A 27,065-nucleotide genomic window follows, 5' to 3' on the forward strand; every position below is an offset into this window, starting at 1 on the left:
TAAAAACATCTACAATTATTTTATTGCTAATCTAAAACTGTCCCTGCTATTTACACTTTTCAAGCTACTGTAAATAGAATCACAAATATAAAAGGTTTACATTTATATACATTATTTATATAAAGCCATGTCTTATTTACCAAAATTCATATACCTTATTAGTGTTTTATAGTTGTGTCTTTTCCATAGCTCTATGTCTTGAACAACAGCTATAATAAAATATTACACAGATTTGTTTAGGTACAGTACATGGAAAATGCATATTTGATATACTGCATCTGGTATTAAAACTGTGGTACCGGTTTAAAAGTTAAAGGCATTTCAGTAGGTAGTCAGTAGTTATTTTGGCATGAAGAAGTGAAGAAAAACTCTGTTCACTAACAGTTGTCACTAAACATGGCAAAACAAAACCTTCATTTACACCACAACTACTGCAAATACATGTGGAAAAGCAAGGGACAGAGGTTGATACGTGCATAAGTATTTGCTTGGCTCAAAACTGCTAAACAAAGAGTCAATAATATATAAATAAAATTAGGTAAGTTATGATTTACGCAGGACTTTTCGAAAGACTGAGAAATACAATATAAGACCATCTTTGGGTAAGAGCAGCAAATTTGTGTTATAACATTTCTCTGAGGTTTTTCTTTCCAGGTTTAAACCCTTTGTACTGTTTTTAATAAATTGGTGATTTCTAAATAATGAAATTCTCTTGTTATCTGTAAAAAAAAGTTCACTTATATATGGATGCAGGTTGTAGTGCTATTGTGAGACTCAAAATTCACCTTGAGAATTACTGAATGAATCTATCCACATTCATAAATTAGTCTTACAACTATTTGTCATCACTGACAGAAACTCACAACATTAATGTTTGAAACATTATTTCATGTAGCATATTTTAAGATGGGCTTCATAATACTAATATAACACTATATTAACTATAGCACAGAATGGGACTTCAGTACACTTCACTGTAAGATGATAAATGTACAGTATTACAATAACATCTATGTGTGACAGTGTCACGAGGAAAATGTCTGTGTTCACTATACCAACTACAAGACAGAGTGGACATAACAACATGCAAAACACAGACCTCAAGTCTAAATAGTCAACAGCAGATCAAAATACTACAAACCAGTATGGCAAAGACATTATGACAGAATCACAAACGCATAATACATCTTCACATTAATACAAATAAACTTGTTAAACTAAGCAATCAAAAACTAACCAGTGGGTTCATCTTTGTAAATTCATGTTGATTGGCCAGCCATGGTTCAAACCCATAGAGCTTTAGCGGGTTCACACAAATTATAAAAACAAATTAACTGGATTTTGGTTGTATTTGCATAGGTTTTTAGATATACATGCTATGGTGTCCACATACTTTTGTCATTATAGTGTATCTCAAAACCTGGGCAAGTACAATCACAACTATCTGCATGGCTGGATACCATATTTCAGTATAGGTAAGTGACTTACTGATATTAAGTGTTAGTGAGCTTAGAGTGCTGGTAGGCTTTTAACCTTTGGACAGACTGAGCCAGGCTACCTGTTTCCCCCGACTTCCAGTCTCTATGCTAAGCTAAAATAATCGTCTCCTGGCTGCAGTTGTATAGTACACACAGATGTGAGAGTGGTATCAATACTCCCATCTAGCTCTCTTGAAGAAAGCGAATAAGTGTATTTTCCCAAACTCTTCCTTTAATTTAAGATTGAACTTTTTATTCGATGTGGGCATCACAAAACTTCAATGAAGTGTTGGAACATGTAGATACAGAATATGTAATATTACCGTACCGTGTGGGTGAAAGTGAATTCTGAATTTATAAAACTCTTAATGAGAAATTCAAAGGGGTTATCAAGAATTTGTTTTAATTTGGAATTTTAGTTTGGCATATGTGTGCTAAAAGTTCTGCAAAGGGAGGTACAAAATCCTAAAATCAAGCTTTATCAAAAAATTTAAATATATTCAGTCGTAACTCCTTCCATCATTTGTATACTGTAGGCTACTGTAAGCTAAAACAAAAACTGATACTATACATAATATATTTGAATCACTGACTTCATCATATACAGTAGTTAAATATTGTCCATATGAAATTAAAAACACAGATGTAGTAGCTAAATAAATATTATACACTTCTGTTTTTGCTGTGTGTTTGTGTGCTGTTCCAAATGTTAAAAGGCACCAGGGTTTCCGAAGAGAGTTAGCTGATCTGGAACTAAATCTTTGTATGATACACTACATAACAACTTAACAGATCATGATGTAAAATGTCGCCAGCATACTAAGGCCTTAAACCCCTTTTTTGTTTTGTTTTATATTACATCAATATTAACAGTTCAGATTGCAGTCCTCTTTTGTACAAAATAATTCTTTTTGTGTAAAAAAATAGCATGAGTAATATCTAATGTATATCATGATGCCTTCCCATCTACAGACAACCATGCCTTCTTTTTGCTGTACAGTACCATGTGCAGATGTTTGTGTCTAAATAAAGAGGAAGCAACAGAAAAGGCCCATTTCACCATCGTGGTGGACTAAGTCGCACTAGCAGATGGTAAAAAAAAAAAAAGACCCTGTTTAGTCCTGATTATTCAGAAAAATTGTATGGTTAAATTGAATTAAAGAATGCTGTTATGCAATTGTTTTGTTTGTTCAGATATGTGTTAATTTACAGGGAAAAAGTTAATTTAACTCGATTATTACCAGCGTGATTCCAACCAATAGTGTTGCAGTGTGTTCCCAATGAGGTGATAGTGCTCCCTTTACATAAACTCATTCTTTTTCCCCTTTCCAGAGCTCAAACACACCAAAGCAGCATCTAGTGGCCTCCTGCAGCATGACCGGCCCCCGTTGTCCAGTCAATGATTATAAAGCTCAGACTCATTACCATGAAGGAGACACCCAAAGCAGTAAAACAAACAGCCTAAGAATGACGGGGGGAAAGCACATCAGTGGCACAGATTTGATTATTAAGAACCCCATACCATGACAAAAGCTTGTATCACACAGTATAAATGAATGATTGAAGGGAGAAAGATTTTCAAGGCCTCACCAGTATCTTAGGAGTAGAGGTCATCGGTTCCTCATCTTTTGGAACAATGCGGATATAAAAGACAGCAGGGAAAATGAAAATGAGGCATGGAGCTGACGTGGCACCTGTAAAGAGAAAGAGAAAGGGCTGGTTAACATCAATCAATCTTGGCAAGTTTTGTTGAAATTATAATCGCTATCGTTATTATTACGTATTTTAGTAGCAAATACTGAATATTTGCCAGTGTGCTTGATGGATCATTTGTATATTTGTTTATTTATTTACTCCTTATTTTCTTTATACAGTACTTGTATTGTATTTGCTTATTACTGAGCAACAAGTGTTGCCGTCTACTTACTCTATTTTTTTATTATTTCTTTTTATGTGTAATTGCCTAAAATATGTTATTAAGAAGACAGTTAAATATAGTTTACAGTGATAGATACAGTGATGATAAAAAATGAGGGGGAAATTAAGAGAAACACAAAGAGCTGCCTTATGCATTCCCCTGAGAGTAAAAACAACAGAAAAGCTGGATTTCCTGGATTGTGAGCCTTAACAATATACAAAGGTTGTTGTAAACAGCTCCATATATTGTGCCATCTGCAAGCATAGATGCCTGAAGATGGTCCTTTGACTTTGAACTTGTGAAACATGAGAACAAAGCATGACAATAATATTGACTTGGTTTGTCCGTAAGCAAACACACGCTTGTGCAGTTTTTTAGTTTTACTTTTAATGCTTTTGAAAGCTTGAAAATAACAAACACTGCCATGTCAAACAGGAGGGCTCAGTCTGTAAACAGAGACAGAATAAGTAACTCATAATCAGCTCATAGATAGAATATCACATATAATCAAATAAAGTGGATAAACAAGACCTGTAGGAAACACTGAATGCTGCTTTCAATGACTTTCCATTTGTTATCATAATGGATAGGGTGTTTGCTACTTGTCTGCAATTTTTAAGGGTGTCATGATGACTATGTTTCTAACTAACCATAACCTCACTATGATGCTTCCGATACAATTTAAGCTTTATGTTCAGTGCTGTACTAACCAATGATGCCAAAGATTCCCAGGATGTTGGGAGCAAATATCACCAGCATGTTGATGATGGTGAGCAAAATGACTGCAATGGCAATGTGACGCAACCAGTTGAAAGACTGGGTGGGGAATGCCATCTGCTGGATGGCTCTGCGTACCTGTGGACAGACACGGACAGAGGAGTCAATGAGGAAATAATACTACAATATCATATTCATTCAGCATCACAGGGAAGAAATCAACAACAAACTTACAGGGAACAACACGATAGGGACGGTCAGCGTCACAGCCGTAAGGACGGCCACCCGCACACACAGGATCAAAGTGTCGTAAGGATCAATCCGGTTGTAAGTGTGCAGCAGTTCAGGCTCCACGTTGTCTGTAGAAATAATAGAAAAATAGATATATAGATATATGATTAATACCTTATTAACCAAGTTTTCTCATGTGAACATCACTCAGTAATAATACCATCTAGCATTGAAGAGCACATTGTCACCACAAGTGGGTGCTTGTGCTTTATGTAGGAAGAGAATACTGTACCAGGCTCTGTTTTCCTTCAATACAGAAAAATACAAACCATGGATACTGCATATCATTATATGACTAAACAACCATTAGTGAATTAAAACCATAGATTAGAACCTGTTCAAAACTGTCACTTTCTCCTCTAAAAATTTAAAATTATTATTAATTTTTTAACAATTTGCTTCCACTGTGTTATGCCACAAAACATATTTGAAAAACATTTAAAAGCTGCATTACGATTTCTTTTTTTAAATGTGTTTAGTATTACATAGAAAGCAGCATCTCCTCATCACTCCTCATTTTTTGATTCTGACAAATTTATCTTTTCTCTTATACGGTCACCAGTGGGAAATTGTCTATTTGCACAGGAAGTAAAACATGTTTGTCAGTAAAATATAAACTTTATTTTCACAGATGATTTCTGGATAATGGTGTCTTTAAAGCAGTTTTGCCCAATGGAATCATTTGCATGGTCAATAACATTGCAACATCAAGGCAGTAGCAAAACAAAGTATTTTTATTATCAGAGTCACCTCAGACTATTCTTTTTTTTGTTCTGCTTTTACAAAACGCATCTCCCAGCTTTACTGCCCCTATAAGCCAAAGCATCACTCCTTTTGTTTTTCTGTGTATCTTTTGACAATGACAAATATCCATTAATGCACTAACTCTCTGATTTTTGCATAAACATTATTATTTCTCCCCTAATACTTTAAACACAAACTCCAAAAAAGTGAGGCGACTTCTCACCATAAAAGGTCAAGTAGCCAAAGAGAGCTGCCAGAAAGTACATGGTGTACATGACAAGGATGGAGATGTTGGACACCTTCTGCATCTTCTTCTGTGTTGGACTAAAATCAGAGTTATAAGTTTTGTGAATGCCACATTCTGCAACGACATGTCATAAAATATTTGCAGGTTACAGAGGGGTGACTCACTTGCGGAGCTCAGTGTAGATGGGGAGGACCTCAGGGTGGCAAACAAAGGCGAAAGCCAAGATGGGAATGGTGTATGCTGTCTGTGAAGAACACGTTGACACGTGACTTTCTATGATTAGCAGTGCAACCGAGCCTCCCAAAATCAGTGTGGGAACTCTGCAGACGTCAACATTTGTGGCCTTAGTGTTTGAAAACAATCTAGATAAGCAGACTGTTTCTTCACCTCGGCTGCCTACCTGTGAGTTGATGGTGAACAATCCTGGGGAGCAACGGGAGTTATCGTCCTCGTGAACCAGATTATTGGTGTACTCGTTGCCGTGGCTTGAGACATTCAGGCTGAGGTGGGCAGCTGTACTGTTGACTGAATACTCCTCGAATGGGCAAGGAATCTGAAACTTCTTATATATAACCTGTAGCGAGGAAGGTGGAATCAAAGAAAAGACGTAAACAAGGGACACAAGGGATATGTCAGAGTCAGTAAACACGGACTCTCAATAATCACTGCAAAGCTAAAAAAAAAGAAAACGCCATTTCACATCAGATTATTGTGACTCAGCCTCTAAGTACTTCAGTTTAACTCTCTCTTATATTTCATTATATATTAAATATTATCAAACATAGCCACATACCACTGAAAATAGAGATGAGGGTGAGGAAGAAACAAGGGTGGGAAAGTGAGAAATGTGTGCCAAAATGACATGCAAGAACACATAAGCCTCCTTGTGAAGAGGGACCAACTTACCGCAGAGAGAAAAAACACCATACAACTGAGAGAAAACCCACTGGTGTAGCCGAGGTAACCTAAAAATAAATAGGAAAAGACAGTTAATGTTACAGCTTCTGATCCATTTAGTATAACAGTCAGAAGGTTTCCTACTGTTCTATAAAAAAAGGCTTATGCAAAAAATGCCCTCATCAGAATGACCTCACAGCACTATGAGACCAGAAAGAGCATGTTTATTTCGTGTGCTAATCGGGCACCTGCTGTTTCCTCTGCCTGTGCTGGGATAAAGACGCACACTAATTGCTTGACTTTAAGGTAACTGCTCCATCAAAATGTCATTATCTAAATTGGCTCAAAAACAGGAAACAGAATCTTAATGAACAAATCCTAAAGATAGAAAGAGACCGTAGTCTGTTAACACTAGGAGGCAGGAAGTAAGGCCCTGGAACAAAAACTGGAATTTATGGAAGCCCAATTGCACCACAAAAAGAAACAATAGACTTTTGACTTACCCATGGTAAGTCAAAATTATGAGTTCGGAAGTCTATGTATCTCATAATTTTGATTTATGCTGTGTTTTTTTTATATCATGCCTAACTTTTCATTTTTTTTATTTATTTATTTTTGGCAAAACTGGGCTTCCACAGTTTCCCAGTGGTTGAAATGCAGGTGAGTTCCAGGAAAAGTTCCTGCGGCAAAAAAGAACCACAAGTAGTTCCCCTGCTTTCAGCGTGAACAGGATTAAGTCTAAAAAGTTAGATACTTGATATGCCTCACTCACACCAATTGCAATAGACTAATAGTTCTTTGTGGTGGATACCATTATCTCAGTTAATTTGGGAAGATGAAACAGACCAGGTACAACTTTCCTAGTTCTACTCACCGAGCTGTTTCATTAAAGCCAGGGGCAGGATGACACCAGCAGAGACCATGATGACTAGGTAGTTTCCATTCAAGTACCACAGACTGTTTGGAGACAAATATAGTTTACTTTGGTGAGCTCAATATTTCAAACATTAGCACAGGGAACAGTACACAGAGAGACAGAGACAAAAATACAGTGGAAAAGGTTTGATGGTGATAAATTGGTTCACATTTAGTGAAACTCTTGGTATTACTTTTTTTTTTAACAGTCTGAGAGGAGCACAAAGTTATTAACTGGTTCAAATGGTTGATGTGCTGCATTTTGTCAAACCAACAGCAACCTGCTGGGAACATGGTTGGCCTTGAGATTGTGGAAAAACAACTGCTTATGTTGCTCTTGACAGAAGTACTGGAGTAGACTGTTAGGTAACTGATGATTTATGAGACTGTTCACAGTTGCAGAAAAGGAAGACATAGTGCAGCCTAAGCAAGACAGCACTGAAGACGTCAGTAAATATTACCAATGTCAGCTTGTTCCATCACACCATTGGCATCTCTGATTTTTTTAGTTCTTCCTACCCCTCAAAACACATCTCTATTACTCACCCCATAACACCCAACATAGTTTCCACCTTAAAGGATTGCATAAACAGTCCTGGGATCAAGTCTAAAAAACATGTGGGGATGGAATGACATATCCAATCTTAGACCTGCTTCCCCCTTCAATCCAATAGGGGGACCATGCTGCTATATCATCATCTGCTATATCATCATATCATATTGTATGGGCAGTGGTGGCCTAAAGGTTAAAGAAGTGGGTTTGGGGAGCAGGAGGTTGCTGGTTCAATCCCCAGACTGACAGGATCAAATCTGAGTGGGGAAAGAGCAGTGCTTGTCCTTCCTTCATTACCATTTATTATCCTTGAGCAAAGGCCTTAACCTCCAGTGGAACTGCTCAGTGGCCAGCAGATCAGACTGTGGTTGTACTAGGCAGCTTCCAGGAATGAATGTGTAACAGGTTGTCGTTGCAAATGAGAAATTGTTCTCAATTGACTTTTATATTTATACAAACATAAATATTCATTTATATGAATATAAATATTCATTTATACGTGGGCACCACACGCACGTCCTCCCAATAAACAAACATAACTCCTGTTCTTAAAGGAACACGCCGACTTATTGGGAATTTAGCTTATTCACCGTAACCCCCAGAGTTAGATATGTTGATACATACCCTTCTCATCTCCGTGCGTGCTGTAATGCTGTCTGACGGCTCCAGCAGAATCAGCCCAGCACAGAACATCAGGTGAATGGTTCCAGCAATCCTACTGCTCTGAATAAGTGACAAAATAACACCAACATGTTCCTATTTACATGTTGTGATTTATAGAGTCACAGCGTGTACAAAAAATAACGTAACATGAGACACAGCCACCTTCTATCCCTAAACAAACCAGGAACTATATTCTTAGGCGGAAGAATATAGTACTTTGGCGGAGTGATATGCTCGCAGCAAGCCTGTCTGAGAATATAGTTCCCGGTTTGTTTACTGTTAGAAGATGGCTGTGTCTCATGTTACGTTGTTTTTTGTACACGCTGTGACTCTACAAATCACAACATGGAAATAGGAACATGTTGGCGTTATTTTGTCACTTTTGTCACAATTTGGAGCAGTAGGCTAGTTGGAACCAGTTACCTGCAGGATCTGTGCTAGGCTAAGCTAATGCTGGAGCCGTCAGACAGCGTTACAGCATGCACGGAGATGAGAAGGGTATGTATCGACTTGTCTTACTCTGGGGGTTACGGTGAATAAGCTAAAGTCCCAATAAGTTGGCGTGTTCCTTTAACACGTGGACTTGTGGGTCTGACTGGCTCTGTGTCATGGTGTTCTGTGTTGACCTAATCTTGAAAAACATGAGATATTTCACTAGCTTGTAATCAGTCCCAACTTAATTATTTATAGTAAACAGATGTGTATGTGGTTCTTTGCAACAACCTTTGTGGTTCTGTGCATAAACTTGTTTCAGTCCTTGAGATGGGCAACTACCAATTTAATGGAATAGAAAAGACAAACTCTCCTTATGTGTCTCGCAAAAAGAGGAAAACAAATAAAGTATAATCGGCGGCAGTGATAGAAAATCTCAAACGTTAGTAGCTGTAGACCTGAGATGAGCACCAGCAACTTATAGGAAGCTTATAGAAATGATTGCCAAACCAATAAAGACCACTGTCTCCTAAATCCTGGGTATAGAAAAGTGTCTTGTGTCTTTTCAAGCTGCTAATCATCTTATTCTGAACCTTCTGAAGAGAGACACAACCAGTCAGCTGTCTGGCATCTCTCTCTCTCTCTCTCTCTCTCTCTCTCTCTCTCTCTCTCTCAAAATCAATGGGGCTTTATTATTAAGCAAATATGAAAACAAAAGTTATTAAGAGCAATATGAAACAAAAACAAAATTTAAGTTCTAATAAAAATGTAAAGACAGGAGAATTTAACATTACATATTATAAATATGCTCTCTCTCTCTCTCTCTCTCTCTCTCTCTCTCTCTCTCTCTCTCTCTCTCTCTCTATGTAGGAGTCCCTTAAAAGCAGTGGAGGTCACACAAATCTCAGGTTATGTCCTCTTTGGCCAGTTGGCCATTTTAGACAATCAGCTTTCACATGTGAGATGAAACGTAAGAAGGCTGTAAATCCTGAGCTGCTTAGGGAAATGCAAGTCAATAATCTACAAGTCTTTACAATATTACAATTTTTGTGACTTCACCCTTATCACTACAGCTCTGAATGAATTCCTGCTGCTCCCAGATATCTGACCTTCTCCTCTTGTGACCATGCAAAACCTCAGCCCCACCACCCGCTCCTCGTTCCACCCTGTTCTCCTGACGCATCGGTTCTGAACAGCAAAAGCCACTAAGTGGAAGTGAACAGTGTGTGTCTGGGTTACAGAGTGTCTGACCTGAGCTGACCTGTCCTTATGCTCGGCCTCAGAACTTGGCAGCCATGTTACACCACCTGCTGCTGTCATTTGTGTGTGTGTGTGTGTGTGTGTGTGTGTGTGTGTGAGAGAGAGAGAGAGAGAGAAAGAGAGAGTCATAATACTTAATTACACTACTTCGATTTCAACTTCTGACCCTGAAATGAATAGACACAAATTGTTTATCCCACTCCAAACTGAATCAATGATGAAGGGTTATGACGTGCCCTTCAGAAGGCTTAGACGAAAGAGGGCATGGCATAAAAATGGAATAACACACCAAAGTCAACAACCCCACAGTATGATAATGGAGAGACCGGTCAGGCCATATGCTTAGATGGATATCAAGTGTAGAGGATGTTTAACACAAATTGTGCATGTATTTCATTTTTAATGTGTGCGGATTGTTGGACGTCTGGATGTTTAGCTCCAACATGTAAAACACAAGGTTGGGATGGGCTGCTGATATTTCTTTAGTGAGTTTTTTTTTTATCTTTCAGGTCTGAGATGTTTTAGGGGGACTGCTGCAGTCGCTGAAATATCTTTTGAGCACAAGGTCTGTTTTTAGATTCGGACAGGCAGCTGGAATCCACTTTAGTCCTGTGTGGCCTTATGCAGCGTGTCTGTGTCTGTGCCACGACTCTGACGCTTTGAACACTGCTTGCCTCCAAGTTCACAGCACTGAGGGTTTATGTTGTGTGTAGACATACTGCAACTGACAGATAGTGCCCTACCATAGGGCCCCTGCAGCTCAACCAATTACAGGCTGCCATTCTCATCACACCCCCAACCTGACTTAATCAATGAATGGTGCAAACTGAAATATTCTTAACCACGTAGTCTACCAGGCCCCTTGACCACACAGTGTCTGAGCTGGACAGCAGGCAGGAGTCACATGCATTTCATTTCACTCGCAGCACAGAGATGTTGAAAAGCACTTAAGTGATAACACTTACTCAAGGTTGGGATCTGCCTTCAGGAAAGCTTGGATGACCAGCGGCAACTCAGATTTAACGATGTACAGGTAGCTGGACATAGCTGTAACAGACGAGAAACAGAATAGGTGAAAATGTGTGGCCAAGCATGCTTTTGTGCAAATCCGCTGCATATTGAGCAAACAGACATCAGCTAAGCCATGTCACATTATGTTTTTGTACGGTAAGTGACAGAGCAGTAACTACTACTGAGGACCCTGAGGTCATGTTTTAGTAACCTTTTCTACAATTTAAAAATAATTAACACATGGCGTGGTGGTATTTTATCGGTAGATTCAATTCAGTATACATGTGATAACTTTTAGGCTGACAAAAACGGTCAGAATTGTATTGCTTTAAAGCAATAAGCATTAAGATGTTCATGTTTGGTCGAGGGTTGGGGATTCTTGACCTCAGTATTTTGAAAATCCTGGCCAAGGCCCTGGAAAGTGAGTGACTGGCATCAGTGAGCCAATCATAACACCAGTCAGTAATAATCAACCTCAATTCATGTGTAGTTATTGCACCTACTTTACCTGGGGCTGAAAATTGAGGATCGAGTTTCTCAGTTGCAGCTGGGTATGGTACATAAAATTGTTTATGGACATGTTCCCAAATATTTTAGAAATTACTTTAATAGAGTAAATGAAGTTCACAGGTACCCCACTAGGGTAGCTCAACATACTTTATACCCCCCGTCAGATCTAAGACTAATCTGGGCAAACAGTCTTTTATTTATGCTAGAACTACCCTTTGGAACCGGTTACCTGGTACACTTAAGACAGTCAGAAGCATATGCGGTTTAAAACCGGGTTTGAAAGTATGGTCATTACCTATTTTTATTGTTTTTATTTTTTTTATAACATGGATGAATTTGTTTAATGTATGATGAATGATTGATGTGTGACCTGCTGCCACTTGTCCTCTCCCCCTGCCCTTATTGGGACCACAATGGAAATAAGTCTTTGGGCTTATTGTGTCATCCCTGACTATTTATGTATTTTAATGTATGACACAGAGTACTGTTTCATATTTTATATTTAAGTGGTCAAATAAAATCAATCAATTAACTTAATGACAGTGTAATCATGTGTATCCACAAAGCTTTGTTCAGAAACAGCCATACATGCTGTTCAGTGAGTGGGAGGAACTCTTGTAATTGCCAGCAGTACCAGGAACGCAGCTGTTTACCAACACGTCTCCTGATCTTGGCTCTTAAAGCTGTAGTGCGTAACTTTTTTATATAAATGAATGACTTTCGCACGCAGAAACTCAAGTGAAGATAATTACCTCTTCTGAAGAGTCCATGTTTTTTTAATCCTCCTTGTCCTCCTTGGCTACTTGCAACTGCATGGAGGAGGGTTGGGGGTGCGTGCATGCGCAATTATGGAAGGCTTATATTACATGGATGCGCTGACAGTTTTGTTGTCATTACTTCGAATTCCTCATGGGGGCAACAGAAACTACGCACTATAGCTTTAATACACCCTTATATTCCATGTTAAAGGGACATACAGCCAAGAACAAAAGCCAAAGTGATACCAGTGGTTTGAGAGCATGTAGTTGTGTGTGTGTGTGTGTGTGTGTGTGTGTGTGTGTGTGTGTGTGTGTGTGTGTGTGTGTGTGTGTGTGTGTGTGTGTGTGTGTGTGTGTGTGTGTGTGTGTGTGTTTGTGTGTGGTTGGGTAAAGGGGATATAAACTCTGAGTAAGTATAACTAAGTGTTTTCTGCTACAGGGAGTTTGCAAACAGTCGACACATTTGCAAACATATGAGTCACATTGGTTCCTCACCTCCAATATTCTGCAACGTGATTGCTATACCAGCAGCCATTTTTCCAGGAGTGCCAAAGGCCCTGTACCCCAGCTGTTCATAAGCTCGAATACCTGTTAACAGATTACAAACAATAATATTCACTATATTCAAAATCAAAATCAAAAGGTTTTACATCTATGATTGGTGGGTGAAGACCATTTGTACTTTTTCAGTTTTTCACACCGAATTATAGAATAAAGTAATTCATTTTCCTCCTTATAATCAGTCTAAGTTAAGCGAACTGGGAACCAAATTCTTCTAATACTAATCATTCTGGCATGTAAACAACCATGTAACTGTCACCAATTTAGTGTTATAGTGTAATTGTTAAAAGCAGTCAAGACTGTAATTCCCTTATAATCTGTTCCCTTCTCTAGATTAATTTGCTGGAAGTCATGCATGGTTTGTCATTTTGACTAAATAGTCCTTTAACCAGTTTAACTGTATGAGACATAGCAGAACTGTTGGATTGTTGGAAGTCTACATATAATTTAAAACTGTACAGTATAATACTATATGTCTTTACAAAAGGCCAAGACATGACACAGGGCTTACCCACAATTCCAGAGGATTTGAGCAGCAGATGAACAGAGTAAGATGACAAGGCTGCTACTGCAGTCAGAAGAAACCTGTGACACAATATAGAAGGGACAGTCACATACCTATACTATAGTACACCTCTATATACGGCAACATTATATTAAACCAAATTCTGCATTCCCTCTGTGATTATAATCCTGGCAGTCATCTTCCATCCATTTCCATATGCATTGCAATCAACCATTTGCATTAAGTTGTAATGTATTGTGCATGTTCTTAAATGTTTCACATGTGACATAATATATGTACACAATTTGTGGTTTGATCTGAAATTTTGTATTAATGAGGGGGGAAAGTCCAGTGGTGGCTGATTCTCCACTGTCCTGCCATTGCATGACATTTTAAAGTGGATGCTACTCGTTGCTTCAAAATGCTAATTATACAGTATTATTCTGAATGAAGCCAATATTCAGCTTGAAACAAGATGGGGCATTGTTGAAATAATAATCATTTTTTAAAATAGAATATAAACGCTCTCCATTGATAGAAACAGTCCTACACATGAAAATTATATTTCCCATAACCCTTTTGTCTCTCGGAGTTGCAGTGGTCCTCCTGCAGAATCAAGTCAGCACAAGGTTCTCAGGTCAGCATTCCTAATGGGTCAAAGGTTGATCCCAAATCCATAACCTTTCTCAGACCCTTTCAAAGCATTTCTGTACACTGTATTTCTTGTAACAACTATAGTGAAAATACCACTGGCCCTTATCTGTATAGGCAGAGGGACAAAGGCCGAGCCCTCAGATTCCACTTCATTAGCAGCATTTCTGTCCAACCTCCCTCAACTCATCATTTTTACTTTTGAAAATATCAGATGTTGTGTGATGCCTTGTGTAAAGGAAGAAATATCCTCCCCTGGATCCTGATGCCTTCATGACTGCTCTATTTCTGTGTCTCACTGGAAATATGCTGATGAGGAATGAGAATGTCTATTTGTAACTCTGCTGGTGGATCAAGAATTCTTTTGAAACTACAGCCTATGATCTCCAACAGGGCCATAAGGGAAATAAAGTTGGTAGTCCAAAGAGGTGCCACTGAGGCAACCAAGGACCAAACATCTACAGCAAACGTGTACGGACAAATGAAGCTCAGCGTAAATTCTTTCAGGAAGTCTTCCATGCTTCACATTTCTCTCTCCCAACCTAATCAGCTGCATGGTCATCAGCTGAATGTGGGCATTTTACTCTTTCAGTTAAACCAACCAGATTTGCCACAATCTCCATGAGCTATCGCGTTGTTGCAACAAACTTTAAATCTGTTCTATCTCTACCGCTGTCAGTTGTCATTTCTGACAAAATCGACGTAACCCTCCTCCCTCCACCCGTCCAGTTCTTATCATTCACAACACCCAGCGTTCGTCCATCAGAAGGCCCGCTTCACATCAGACCCATCCAGATCTTTGGGCTTCCTTTATCCCTTCATTACCTCCACCAGTGTCTACACTCCATCGGGGGGATATTCCTATATTTCCACGGCCTCTATACCCCTTATAAATAAGGGGTCTAATCGCCAAAAACTCTGAACATATCTACCTATTATGCAATATGCACCATGTTCATTAAACTCATTTCACTCTTAAATTAAGTCTCTCTTGATTGAAATACATATGGACATGTAATCAAAAACACATAAGTCACTATAGGGTAAAACATTGCAGATATTCTTAATCCATGTGCCCTGAAGCATTTGACAAAATAACAATGCAATGTGCAAGAAAGCTTGTTTTAACGGTTGTCTGTTTTGTGCATCGTATAACAGGCGTAAAACATCACTGTATGTTGGCCTTAGATACAAACAGTTTACCAATTAAGTTGTATGTTTAACTTTGATTTGCAAGTGCTGTTTATTGTATGTTTTGTTTGACATAAGTTGTCATGATATTAAAGACCGTTAGGATTTAGGTTGGTTGTCTCAGGTTGCTGTAAAAACTCATGTATATGTAACAGAAATGTCTGTTGCACCTACTGTATACACAGCAATGATCCAGTTACATAAAACCAGTCACTTACTACTAGGAGCTACTCTTTGAAAGCTCTAGCATTGAACTGACTTCCTATATCCATAGTTGATGCTATCACGGAGGATATTCTCTAATTCCAGTCCTGCTTGCTCTCTACAGCTACTCAGGCTGCATCTCATCACCCTTATTTGTTAGCTCCTCGACTCCTTGGTCGTCGGCTGACCCGGAAGTTGTTCTGTCTCTCCTCAGTGAAGGCTGTCTCAAAGCTCTTATTTCTGCCCCGAGGAGTGAGGAGCAAGCATGGAGGAGGGATCACTGAGGAGCCATGAGCGAGGACACACAAGAGCAGCCTTCCCGGAAGCTGTGCAGCTGAAGGAGTTGCTAACTCCGCCCATACAGCTGACGAATTCATGTGACGCTTCGGAAAAAAGGTCTCATTTCTCTAATTTGCTTGTTGCCTCTCTCCTCTCTCCTCTTCCTTTGCGTCTCTCCTGTGCCTCCTCATGGGAGGGACTAAGACGCGAGGAAGGGAAGCAAGTGGAAGACTCGAGGAGGCAATTTAAGATTTATGAGATAGAGCCACAGACTACATGGCCAAGACCACCAGGGTCACAGTCTGAGAGCAGTATTCTGTAAGGACCAGAAGGAAGTAAATAAGCAATCCAGATGCTTCACAAAGCGGCAACTTCCAGGCCTGAAAAGTGAAGCCAATACGCAAGTGCCTTAAACTTGCATTCTATCTAATTTCCAGCAGGGGGCGACTCCACTGGGTCCAAAAAGAAGTCTGATTGTATAGAAGTCTATTAGAAAATTACCCTATTTCTCACTTGATTTATTACCTCAGTAAACATTTTAATAATGTGTTTATGGTCCCATTTATTTTAAAATTGACGATGAAGCAGGGGATTATTTAGGTAGTGGCTACACACTGACCTGTAATAACGTTAGAGGCTTAGCAATGCGTATCCATGGCACTGTGTACAGTGAACTTGTTTTTGGGTGTTCCTTGTTTTCGTCTTAAACTTTGACTTTCTCACTGAGTGTTTCCACTTTATCAAAGATAATTGGAACATTTTGGTCACCTAAAAATGTCTTGTTCAATGTTCGGTAGCACCTTGCCAACCAAGCTAGTTAGTATCTTAGGGGAAAGTCTACCAATTTTCAACCAGTTCTGTGTGTGTACTGTTGTACATGCAGATGAACAGTGCCAGTACTCAGAGGTCCGCGTTTACCTGCTTATAAAACTCTGAATCTGCGACTTTCTCTCTTCAGCGTTTAGCTAAGCACAGCACCATTTAAACCTTACAGTACATGACACTAGCTTAGCTGCGTCATCCTCCCAAGCTCTGCCCTCTTGTGCAAATATGTTCACTTCTGGTTTCAAAATACCAAGATGGCGACGGACAAAAATGCAAACTCCAAAGCATACTTTGCAAACTTCAAAGCAGCAGTCCACAAGACAATCGGTGACGTCACTGATGCTACATCCGTTATATTTACAGTCTATGTGCCTCACACAGGGTCTCGAGGTTTGGTTATTCTGGGCTGTGGCCTTTCTGGGTTCTGTAGCCTACTGTATGGGGCAGCAAGGGTGGGGATGGGAGCCTGAGAAAAAGGGTATGAGGAGAGGTGGGCATATCATGGTACATGATACATGATACATGATACATGATATATTACAAGGTGTCATGACAGATACTAAATCACTCCTGTAAGTAACCAGCACCACCCTTGCCCTTAATCGTACAACCAAAGCAAGCCATTCCTCAACTTGGGGTGGCTGTGGATCAGAGGTAGAGTGGGTCGGCCCTCAACCACAAGATTGGCGATTCGATCCTCGGCTCCTCCTGCCACATGGAAAAGTGTCCTTGAGCAAGCCACTATTGTTCCCTGGATGCAGATGTGGCTGTCCACTGCTCCTAATACTTAGGATGGGTTAAATTCAGAGATTCAATTTCACTACATTGTAGCCTACTATAAGATTGTATGTGACGAATAATAAAGTTATAGTATAGTGTTTTTGGCAAATAGTTTTCTTTTTTTTGCCACTCTTTCAAGTGCATTAAACCATTTAACAGACTCCACTCTCAGTAGTTCACAGAAACACATTGATGTGTTAAGAAACTGACTGACAACCATTAAGTAGTGACTTTGCCTGTGTTTGATATCTGTATATATATATATATATATATATATATATAAAAATATTTGTATATATATTTGTATATATACATATATTTGTGTGTGTGTGTATATATATATATAAAATATGTTGTTAATTGCCACCAATTGATAAACACACATATTTACTTACAAGAAGAGGAGTATGCCAGTGTTGGCCATGGCATACGCCAATCCCAGGATTCCACTGCCCATAATAGCATTACCCAGGTTGAAGACAGACATGCCAAAAGATGTCTTTCCTTCAAACTGAGAGGGGTAAAAAAAAGAAAATACAATAAATGTCCAATTAGAAAACATAATGCTCCCTCTGTTGTGTGATGTCTGTAAACTTGGACTTACATCTGTGAAGCGTATAGGTTTCTTTCCATCTGCACTGGGCAAAAATTCCTCATTCTCCAGTCCTCCATCAGGATCATCAAATCTAGGGGGCAAATTAATGACTATTAATTAATTGTCACTCTATCTATCTCTGTAGAGAGTGTTATAATTGCATTATATTATTATATGCATTAAAACAAATGTGTGGTTAAAAAAACCCTTCATACAAATCTCCACAGACATACCTGATTGTCTGTGTGCCATTGCTGTAAAAGGATCCACCCGATCAGGCGAGCAACATGCATTTAAAAAAGGGAAAATTATGCAGTCAAACTGTATGTTCCTCACCACATCCATTATCCTGGTCAATATTAATGGCAAACTCTTATCGCAGGGACAAAGGTATGTACCTAAATCACACAGTCCAAATGTCTCTTTTTTTTTAGTTAATTTAAATAATCCAGGATGTGGCTTTCACACAAGCATAACTAATACAGAAAGACAAAGGTATAAGAATTGCTTGACACATGCTGTGTTAAAATGCCGTTAACAGTATGCAAGTGACAAAGAGCAGTCATTCATCTGCGTTTAAAATAAAGGGAGAACACTCACTGATCCTCCTCCGGTAACATCTTCATTGGCACACCCATGTCACCTCCGAGGTCGTGACTTTTCCCGTTGAATAAGATGTTCATCTCTGACTGAGTAGGTTCCATCATCCAAGTTGTAACAGATTTGTTTTGGCTTGTATGTGTACGATGAAGATGATGCTTTTTAGTCACTCAATTTCTTGAATATCTAGGGCAGAGGAAGTATGCACATGAATCACATACAGTGTGTGGGTTTGTTGATGCAAAATGAACTAACACACTTTGTACACACTTTAAATGTTTAAAAGGCCCTGAAAACATATTTTCCCAGTCAGCTTCGTCAGACTATGTTCCATGGGGTCCCATGTAAACACAAAGTTTTCTGCCAAAGCTCAAACTGTTTTGTTTTTTTCACATCACAAGATTTGTGTATTTTGTTTTGTTTTGTCTCTGCTCTTCTAACTGGTTTGAAGTGGGTGGGACTGGGTTGGAAAAAGCAGATGTCACGTATTTCCATGCGCCCATCCGGATTCAGCAGTATCTTGTGGGGTTGATTGCTTATGTTTCCGCACCACTGTCAATGAAATCTGATCAAACCACACCCTGACAGTCCTGATGAGGCAGAGAAGTGTCGTTTTTGACTGTTAAACTCTTAATAAATATTACTAATCTCTTATAAACTTACATTAGTGTGGGAAGGATACAATTACTTTGGTTAATTTTGACTTTTGACACCAAAGAAATTACGTATTGTAAAAAGGGTAGGCATGTAACTTCAGCCATACCACTTTGGTATGTTGCTTTATACAATGTAGTTTTGATGACTGTAATTATTTCTAATTCATTTTTAATTTCAATGGTAGTGTGTCAGCTCAAGCAGCAGATCTTGTGTTCATGTGCTGACATTTCTGTAAGTTCTGCGAACAATGGTGTCATGAATCCTTACATTCAATATCTGTCTGTACAACAACTGGGAAGCGATGACGCAGTTCTACTGTTGACACAGTGACTTCCAACAAATGAGACCTGACCACGGTCTCTCACTTATTTCCATTTGTTCACTGAAACTTGTGCAATACACACCAACATGAATGGTACGTAGCTGTAAAGGAGCACAGGCAGAGATTAAACGCTGGAGGAGTTTCCAGAACTTCAGTATTGAGCAAAGCAAAAGTCCAGACCACACGGTCAAAGGTTAAAGTCTGTTTGAGTTTTCTGGTCTTTTGTTTGCTCTTGTACTTTGTGTAGTTAATGTCACAAGCCTGCAGATTCTCAGTGCTAGTGTCACACTATAACACGGTGGTCTTTATGACAAATATCAGCACAATGTGATCAAACAAAATGTTAAATTACTCACAACAACAGGCCTCTAATTACAGAGAAAGCGGTTTGCAAAACAGTTATTACCGTAGTACTATAATCATACATTTCAACAATATCTTTCCTTAATGAGCATGGGGTTTGGTTTGAGGAAAAACGAGGTATTTCTCAACCGATTAACTATCACTGGCAAACTATAAAGATAAGATCTCTCTGGGAAAATTCACATCACTCACATTCAATCACATTATTATTAAATAAGAACTATTAATAACTCGTCATTGCCTCCCATGACCCCCTCTGTGACATAAATAATCCTCTTTGCCACTTCAAAGTGTGAACTCAGAGGGACAATAGTGTGTTGTTAGTAGCTTCCTCTGTGACAAATGTACAGCAGCTCAATTGTGTTCAGTGAGAAATTAAACAAAGTCACACTACACAACACTAAACACAATAATCAGGTATATAGGCCTATCGATGAATGGTTTCCTAAAATCTTAAAATCAAAATCTGGAGAAAAATCCTATTTAAACTTAAAAACAATCATCTAACCTCAGTGAGACCTTCCATTGCCTGATCTAGTGAGTCATTTCATTTGCTCAAAGTAAACATGTCCCATACATAGCCACAGACGTAAAAAGCCCCTGTCATGCCATGTCAATATTTTCTGTTGCAACACCAGACTTTGATATAGATAATTTTCAGAGAAACTGAGAGGAAAGAAAGTGATGTGTATGTCATTTTGAAATGAAGCATGTGAATGTGCCAGTTGGGAGAGGCCTTCAGGAGAATCCAATCACTGTTTTTGTGCATGAACAACCAGATGATCCAGAAGCCACTAACACTTACAGTAAATACAGAAGAGGCTCATTATGGAGCCTTGTGATGTTGCTGTTTATCCACCCCTATATGAACACTGTTTTGTGCTGTACATTTGTCTGCCTGACAATACACCCTTTTGTAGAACGTGTCATATCGGCGACTGCTACACTTCTTTTTGTCAGTGGTGGTGACAGTAATGCTAATACAACCTAAATTGTTTGATTTTTTCCATTGTGTGGTTTTAATCTAAAACCTTGAAAAACCTTGCCTTTGAACGATTTGAAAAGCTAAATCACACTCATAACCGTATTCTTTTTGCTAATAAAATGTATATATAGTTTACTTTTCCTTTGCAAATGGATATTTCTATTGGAATGATTTGATTGCTGCTCTCAGTCAGATCAGGGTTCTATACAGGGTCAAATATCTTTCTTATATTTCAAATAAAAATGTTGTGAAGTCAGAGAAGGCCTTCTGAGTATCCAAGGCAAACAAGAATAACACAGTACGGCACACAAACACATTTCTAAAATCATCATATAAGAAGCTTCCTGGAAATAAATATGTCATTTGGTACTTGTATGGAAAACAGAGAGTATGCTTAACTGGTAGACTTTTAATGAATTCATAAAAATTAATTGCTAGCATAAGCCAGTTAGTATTTTCCATTGAAAAATATTAGGGAAATCACACAGCCATAAAATAAAGCATTACCAGGTGTTCTCTGGGCTTTTAAGAAGTGTGATAAAGACCTGTTAGGCCACATCAATCTGTTGCGGTTCTCAGTAAAAGTAAAGGTAAACAACCAACAATGTAAATCGAGGCCAACTACCATATGAGTTTCCGAAATCTAACTCAAAAACACTTAATGTGAATCGTGATCCAGCATCTTTCACACACTCAGGAGGTCACATTGAATCAGCAGCATTAACACAACTGACAGAACTGAAACTCTGCAGAACCTTCTGACCTCTACAGACCAAGTCTGATATCAGGTAGCTGTACGCAAAACAAGTTCTTTAAACAGACAAATTGCTGTTACTATTTCTGCTGTGTAATTTTATCTAGCAAATGGCAGGCTGGACCGTTTAGCCATATATGTGTCTATAAATGTGTCCCTTAAAATAATCCAAGACAGCTTGTTAGAGACTCAACAGATGTGGTTTACGAAGTGATTGTTGTGTTGCAAGCTAGGTACTGAAAAAATGAATACTGTTTGCAGATTTTCAAAGCAGTTTGGGTCATTTTAAGAATATCCTATTTGTGTAATTTAATTATGGATACATCGAAAAGAAAACAAAAGATGAGCTTGATTCAACGATAGAAATATTGGTGTCTTAGATGAAGAGTTAGTATGATGCTCAATGTCCGACTTACTAGATTATGCACATATGCTAGATTCTTTTGCACCAGTTGAACAATAGCAACACAGACTTGGTACTGTAGTTTAGAGGAGGGGACATTAATTAATTGTTTGTTGAGAGCTGCAAATGTTATGGATAAACAATTACACTTGATATTGCTTAATCTACCTCTCTGCCCATGTCTTTGTTTCCTGGGTGACTCTCCGGCTGAAATCTGCATTAACCTTTTGGTGAGTAACATGCTTTATATCAATAAAACACATCATATTAACTCCTCTGGGCTAAGAAAACTGCTATATCCTCTTCTGCTGAGAACCAGCAGCCAATAGTGATTTATGCTATGTTAATCGGCCCTAAAGGGGCATAAGAGCAGAAAGTCCCATTTTGAGTTACTGGATTTAGGTGATATCTGAAATGTTTAAACTGGTGGAAGGGTGAATAATGATTAGCTGTTAGATTTTCCCGTCTGTTCAACATCAATGTGAGAGGCTAATGTATGGCTATTTATAAATCATTTTACTCTTTGAAAAATTATTTCCTATCTCTTCTCATGTGAGTTGGACGTAAAATAGGGCGTGCACGGGTCAAGTGGGGGGGTGGGGGGGGGTGCATTGGGCGAGCACATGTAGATGAGGAGTGCCCATGTGGTGGTGTATCAGGAACAGGCACGATGTTCAGCCAACAGCGCCTGGCAGCACCAGCCCGTCTCAGCCACGTGCCTGCTGGGGACAGAGGAACACATGCTCATGTCCTGTGATATCGGCCAACACCTGAATCACATATTCTGTGGCAAAGTGGGCTAAAGGGATTGCTTTTATTATGGTCAATTTCTCATAAACTACAACCCTTTAATGCTAAATATGTATAGATGAACTGAACAAAAGTGTGTGTGTGTGTGTGTGTGTGTGTGTGTGCATGTTCTTCTCTTCTATATAGCAGAGTCATATCACAGATATACAATCTGACCAGGTGTTGGAAAGAGCTTTTTATGGATGCAATATGTTGTCCAAAATTGCCTTTGGATTGCTTTTCAGAAAATCACTCAAGAGGACACTGGAGCAAATTCATTTAATTTCCATGTCTATCTCAACAAAAGACACCACCAAATTGTTGAAATATTTTAGCCGACATAAAAGAATAACTGTGTGTGTGTGTGTGTGTGTGTGTGTGTGTGTGTGTGTGTGTGTGTGTGTGTGTGTGTGTGTGTGTGTGTGTGTGTGTGTGTGTGTGTGTGTGTGTGTGTGTTCATTTTTGACACACTGCAACTGCAGGCTGGTAATTCAACTGGACTGCATTATTTTAAAAGGTGTTCTAGGTATTGTGTCCATTCCCTGAACATAAAAATAAAGTAGAGATGAAGTAGCTCTATTGTTGATAATTGCCATTATGTGCTGGTGTCTGCAGTTTCTACAATAAAGATGATGGGTAATATGTTATAGCTGATGGCAACGATGGCCATTACAAGAAAGTTTTTCAAATGTATTAAATACCAAATAACATGTGTTTCAGTGTGTGTTAAAATATGTTTCAGTGTAACAATGGCAACCAATATCGTCTCTATTTATTTATTTGAAAATAAAGTAAAGTGAAGGGGCATACTGAAGTATGAAGAAGAAGCTGTGTTTGAAACAATACTTAAAAATACGCCCCTTGTCAGTTACATAAGGAATCAGTTAACTTCTATTAATCACAAGTACGTGTTGACAAGCTGCAGGGCCCTTTTCTTAGAAACAGCTTGGTAACCAACAGCTGGAAGCAGGAGGTTCAGAGTAATTATACTCCAGGTGGGCATTTCAGGCTGCTCTTACACTTGAGCACTCAACACAGATGATTCCCATTTTGATATGTTGCTATAGACCTTTTTCATGGCAGACATGTTGAGATGTCATAGTAGGAAAAGCACAGGTGTATTCAAAACTAGGGCTGGACAATATATCGATATTATATCAATATCGTGATATGAGACTAGATATCGTCTTAGATTTTGGATATCGTAATATCGGGATATGACATAAGTGTTGTCTTTTACTGGTTTTAAAGGCTGCATTACAGTAAAGTGATGTACTTTTCTGAACTTACCAGACTGTTCTAGCTGTTCTATTATTTGCCTTTTTCCCACTTAGACATTATGTCCACATTACTGATGATTATCTAAAATCTAAGTGTGAAGATATTTTGTTAAAGCCCCAATTGTCAACCCTAGAATATCGCCGCAATATTGATATTGAGGTATTTGGTCAAGAATATCGTGATATCTGATTTTCTCCATATCGCCCAGCCCTATTCAAAACCATTAATGATGGCTGCATTCCACTTAGGAGAGGCCCTGGTATTGTGTATGCTGACTCACTAAAATATCTTACTGGGACACTTGATGGAATTGAGCCATCGTTAAGGTTATCAATTTCAGTTGTGCTTTTCCTACTATGACAAGTCAAAATGTCTGCTGTGAAAAAAAGGTATGTTGTTAATAATTTCACAACAACATTGTTAATTAAATCTAAAAACACCCTCAGGACTGACTGAGCCACAAGATAAACACATTTCCGTTTGAACTTTCTCATAAACTGATGAACAAAACCTAAGCTGTATTAGGACAATTTCCAAAAAGACAATCTTTAAAATCAAATGGCCTGCAGGGAACATTTAATTCATTAAATGAATATATGCAATGTATCCATTTGAATACACAACATCAACAAAGGACTTTCTAATGACTTAAATATAAATAGACAACAGCACATGATATGGTCAGGTTCTGGCCCACAGATTATGAGCCCCATGACAAAGATAATAATAACCTCTGGAGTATCTGACACTTAACACTTGGGCTGACTGAAACGCAGATATTCACAGGTCTCCTCAGTGTGACAGAGGAGAACAGCTGGCTGCATACTGCATGGATAAAAAAAAAATCGGCCTCCACACACCGCACACCTGCCGACCTCCTCAAACTCTCAGCCTCTTGGTGGGGTCACTGACCACAGGCAAGCTTATCTATTCATTCTCGTGATGAACCCAGCATGAAAACCCATATAGGGTGTTGGTGTTTAGATAGGGGTCAAAGTCAAAAACATACCCCACCACCACACCACCTTGAACAAGAAAATCAGCAAATCCTCACAGTTGAAAAGCTGCCACTGAGATATATTTGGATGTTTTGATTGGAAAATTAGGATCAATTGAGAAAAAAATGTGATTCATTTTCTGTTGAATAAATAATCGTTTTACCTGAAAAAAAAAAAAAGCTATTAATGTCATATTGTAGCAAATGGTAGACCTACTTCACAAACTAGACTAGACACCGCATCACTGTCACACATTCATTATTCTGAACACTGCTCAAAGAAAATCATAGCTTTGGATCACACACTGTCTCTCACACTCAAGGAAGAATGTAGAGTTAACACTTTTTCTAAGCCATTTTTTTTATCATGCAAGGAATAACAACACATATCACATGTGATAGACTCACTCAGCGAACACTGATAATGTGAAGCATTTACTTTCCACACAGGGCGCACATCCTCCACATGGGTATATTTAGCAGACAAAAACAAAGGCGAAGTGCTTTAAAAGACTGCTACTGGTTGTTAAAGATGTCTATATTAGCCTACTCATGTCCTGCCGCAGACTGTGTAGTGGGCTGTTATCTAGAAATGCGCTATTAGTTTGGCTCGGATATGGTGTTGGTGGTAGGAGGAAAATTAAATTGGTTTTGCGTTTACTCGATGCCATATGGCTTGGACACCACCAACACATCAAGGTGAGTGTAGGCTGAGTAAACTGCAGGAAAAGTTACAAAATAAAATAAAATAAAATAAAAACAATAACACAAACTGAAACTAGGAAACATTTGCGCAACACTTTCACCAAACAAAAGTAATATCTGCTTGGGAGTCACACATTGGCCATGTAGGCTAATCCATCTTTTTGTTTTAACTGTTGCAAGGCGACTTTAACCTACAGGCTGATCCGACATTTATTTTGAGAAAGATTAAAAATGCAACACGAGTCGCACAGACAATAGATGGAAAATCTGTCACTGACTCCTTGAGGCACATGGTCCTGACATCTGGACTTGGCGCTCACTGCAGGAGGACCAAACCTACTACTCTTTCTTTATTGATCACTCCCTCAATAGGAGACAAAGCCATATGCCATGTGATCATATAGGCTCCAAATAGTCATTTGGTATACCCCACGGCTACAATCCTGTGTTATTGGGGGACATCCTACTGTATCCAATATTTTAAAGTAGGCTACTACTTCACAAGCCTCAACCATTCCAAGTTACATGCAAACGTGTCAAACACAGCGGCATCATGATCTGCAAGTAAAACAATGTTTTTCTCTTTAAATAATCAGATTTGTTCAGTCTTACCAAAGGTGCTTGTAACGAAGCTTTCAAGTTAATTCCTGTGATGAGTAGGAATACATGTAATTGTCAGAATGTATTTCTCCTTGCGTGTTTCCTTCGTGGGCTTTTACGCACATTCGCTCTTTAAGCCAGCGTCTACAAAATGCGCTTTGAGAAATGGTCGGCATTGTAAACCGAAGCTCATCTGTGGGGGTCGCGATAGGTCCGCCTCCTTTGCACGCCCCCGATATCTGCGCTGTTCGCTGTAGATTTCACCACTTGTAGCCTAGGCTACTTCATAAAAAGTAAATCTGAGATTGTTACTCTAGGCTTTGGCATAAAGGAATCGCGCAAAAATGGCAGTATAGTCTGGCAATGCGTTATAATATGGTGTGTAAATCCAAGAGCTAATATTATGGAGAGGGTGTGGCTTATTGTCTCTTAATTGATTTTGATCATTGCAACAGACATTTAAAAATATGACTTATATAATTGCAGCAACAAACGCATATTCTTTCTCTGCCCCATTCACTCACGCACATTAGTCCAATCAGTTTGGGTGATTAACCTACAGTGATGGCGTGGTATATTTGTCGTTCTCTGCCTGCAGTATCTGATCCAGCAGCTCCCAGCGTG

At 38.9% G+C, this 27,065-nt stretch overlaps 1 protein-coding gene across 4 annotated transcripts; it reads right to left on the reverse strand.

The window, feature by feature from the left end:
- LOC114553896 (sodium-coupled neutral amino acid transporter 3) lies at positions 1 to 26,611 on the reverse strand. 4 transcript variants are annotated; one of them, XM_028575346.1, is made up of 18 exons: positions 22,238 to 22,631; positions 19,510 to 19,665; positions 18,586 to 18,771; positions 18,219 to 18,239; positions 17,995 to 18,076; positions 17,786 to 17,901; positions 13,467 to 13,540; positions 12,890 to 12,982; positions 11,081 to 11,162; positions 7,167 to 7,249; positions 6,302 to 6,360; positions 5,796 to 5,969; positions 5,560 to 5,639; positions 5,372 to 5,472; positions 4,348 to 4,472; positions 4,107 to 4,251; positions 3,069 to 3,172; positions 1 to 2,939 (listed from the first exon to the last, which is right to left on the reverse strand). In XM_028575346.1, the coding sequence occupies exons 3-18, from the start codon at positions 18,690 to 18,692 to the stop codon at positions 2,835 to 2,837; spliced, it is 1,551 nt and encodes a 516-aa protein (XP_028431147.1). In that variant the 5' UTR covers positions 18,693 to 18,771; positions 19,510 to 19,665; positions 22,238 to 22,631; the 3' UTR covers positions 1 to 2,834. The 4 variants fall into 4 exon arrangements, with proteins under 4 accessions (XP_028431147.1, XP_028431146.1, XP_028431148.1 ...); XM_028575345.1 differs by lacking the exons at positions 19,510 to 19,665; positions 22,238 to 22,631 and adding an exon at positions 26,454 to 26,611; XM_028575347.1 differs by lacking the exon at positions 22,238 to 22,631 and having other exon boundaries at positions 19,510 to 21,074.
- Between the last annotated feature and the right edge of the window lie 454 nt (positions 26,612 to 27,065).

Source organism: Perca flavescens, chromosome 4 (assembly GCF_004354835.1).
Source record: "Perca flavescens isolate YP-PL-M2 chromosome 4, PFLA_1.0, whole genome shotgun sequence".
In the NCBI taxonomy this organism is placed as follows: domain Eukaryota; kingdom Metazoa; phylum Chordata; class Actinopteri; order Perciformes; family Percidae; genus Perca; species Perca flavescens.